The following is a 1,856-nucleotide window of genomic DNA, read 5'->3' as shown; positions in this document are numbered from 1 at the left end:
AAAGACCCTACTGAGCTCTCAGCACTGGGTATCCCCTGGGAGGGAGGTGGACTGAGGCATCCCTTCACTTGCTTCTGGATCATGTGGAGGTCTGAAGTGTCTGCATCAGAGTAGCAGAGAGAAGGGTGCCCAGGCTCCACTAGGACTTGATGTGATAATACTGAAGATGAGCTGAGAGGACCCCACTGCCAGCCCCTGCTGTCACCTCAGTAAGTCCAAAGCAGGGCTGAGAGGACGCAGAGGAAAAGTAAGCCTCTGTTATTCCTCTGGGATTCTCAGGGGACAGGCTGACCCAGAAAACAGGAGCCTTGTGGGTTCCTAGAGCAGTGTCCTCAAGGAAACCTGCAAAGGCGGCCTTTGATGAAGCCAAGGTAGAATCTCCCTGTTTTAAGGTGCTCATGTCACCTCATTCTCCATCCTCCAGGTGCCCCAGTCTCCTGTCTATTGGCCAAGACCCCTGCCTGCAGTCCCTGACCACAGCTGTCATGCCTCGTGGGCAGAAGAGTAAGCACTGTGCTCATGAGAAACGTCACCAAGACCGGGCTGAGACCCAGGGTCTTCATGATCATGCTACCACATCTGGGGAAGAGGAAACCACCTTCTCCTCCCCTCCTGATTCAGAGAGCACTCCCTCAAGCTCCTCTGCTGCTGGCACCCTGAAGGGTCGTCAGGGAGCCCAAGGCACCACCAGTGCTGCTGCAGGTGCTATATGCAAAAGATCTGGTGTCGGTGGCACAGCAGACTCGAGATCTGGTGTAGGTGCCAAGGGCCAAGTTCAGGAAGGTGAAAATTCCTCCCAGGCCTCAGCTGCTGCTGAGAGCTGTCACACAGATCTGACCAGGGATTCAGAGAGTTTGCTGTGGTACATGCTGTTTAAGTATATGATGAGGGAGCTCATTAAGAGGTCAGAAATGCTGAAGGTTATCCACAGAAGTTACAGGGAAGAATTCCCTGAGATCTTCAGAAGGGACTCTGAGTGCATGGAGCTGGAGTTTGGCCTGGTGCTGAAGGAAGTCAGGCCCAACAGTCACTGCTATACCCTGGTGAGCAACCTAGATCTCAGCGACAGTGAGTCTATGAGAGGTAACTGGGGGCTGCCGAAGAATGGTCTTCTAATGCCTCTGCTGGGTGTCACCTACCTGAATGGTCACCGCGCCTCTGAGGAGGACATCTGGAAGTTCCTGAATATGTTGAACATCTATGATGGAAGAAGGCACTTCATCTTTGGAGACACCGAGAAGCTCATCACACAAGATCTGGTGCAGGAAGTGTACCTGGAGTACCGCCAGGTGCCCAGCAGCGATCCCCCTCGCTATGAGTTCCTGTGGGGTCCTAAAGCGCTCACACAAAACAGCAAGACAAAAGTCCTGCAGATTTTGACCAGGGTCAATGATTCAGCCCCCGACACCTTACAGCCACGTTATGAGGACTCTTGGAGAGAGGAGGTAGAGAGCTCCGGAGCCAGAGCTGCAGCCGGGACCGGCCCGTCTGCCTCAGCCAGCACTGGCCCTTCTGCTCTGCCAGTGCTGGCCTTTCTGCCTCAGCCAGACCTGGCACTTTTGCTGCAGCTAGGGCTAACATGTCTGCCACGGCCCGGCCCGGCCCTCCTGCCTCGGACAGTACTGGCAATCCTTCCTCGGCCAGATATGGCACATTGGCCTCGGCCAGACATGGAACATCGGCCTAAGCCAGGGCTGACATATCTGCCAGGGCCAGTTCTGGCCCTTCTGCCACAGCCAGTGCTGGCCCTTCTGCCTTGGCCAGTGCTGGCCCTTATGCCTCAGCCAGTGCTGGCCCTTCTGCCTCAGCCAGTGCTGGCCCTTCTGCCTTGGCCAGACCTGGCATTTCTGGTGCAG

The 1,856-nt window shown here is 55.7% G+C and overlaps 1 protein-coding gene across 1 annotated transcript; it reads left to right on the top strand.

Annotated features, from left to right (window-relative positions):
• Nucleotides 1–485: 485 nt before the first annotated feature.
• Nucleotides 486–1,619, top strand: LOC113888866 (melanoma-associated antigen B2-like; the record flags this gene model as incomplete). Its single annotated transcript, XM_027535839.1, has 1 exon — nucleotides 486–1,619. A coding segment is annotated over exon 1 (1,134 nt), but the record flags the coding sequence as incomplete, so codon positions are not given.
• Nucleotides 1,620–1,856: the final 237 nt, after the last annotated feature.

This window comes from Bos indicus x Bos taurus, unplaced genomic scaffold (genome assembly GCF_003369695.1).
Source record: "Bos indicus x Bos taurus breed Angus x Brahman F1 hybrid unplaced genomic scaffold, Bos_hybrid_MaternalHap_v2.0 tig00002655_arrow_arrow_obj, whole genome shotgun sequence".
In the NCBI taxonomy this organism is placed as follows: domain Eukaryota; kingdom Metazoa; phylum Chordata; class Mammalia; order Artiodactyla; family Bovidae; genus Bos; species Bos indicus x Bos taurus.
This window is presented reverse-complemented; position numbering and strand designations above follow the sequence as displayed.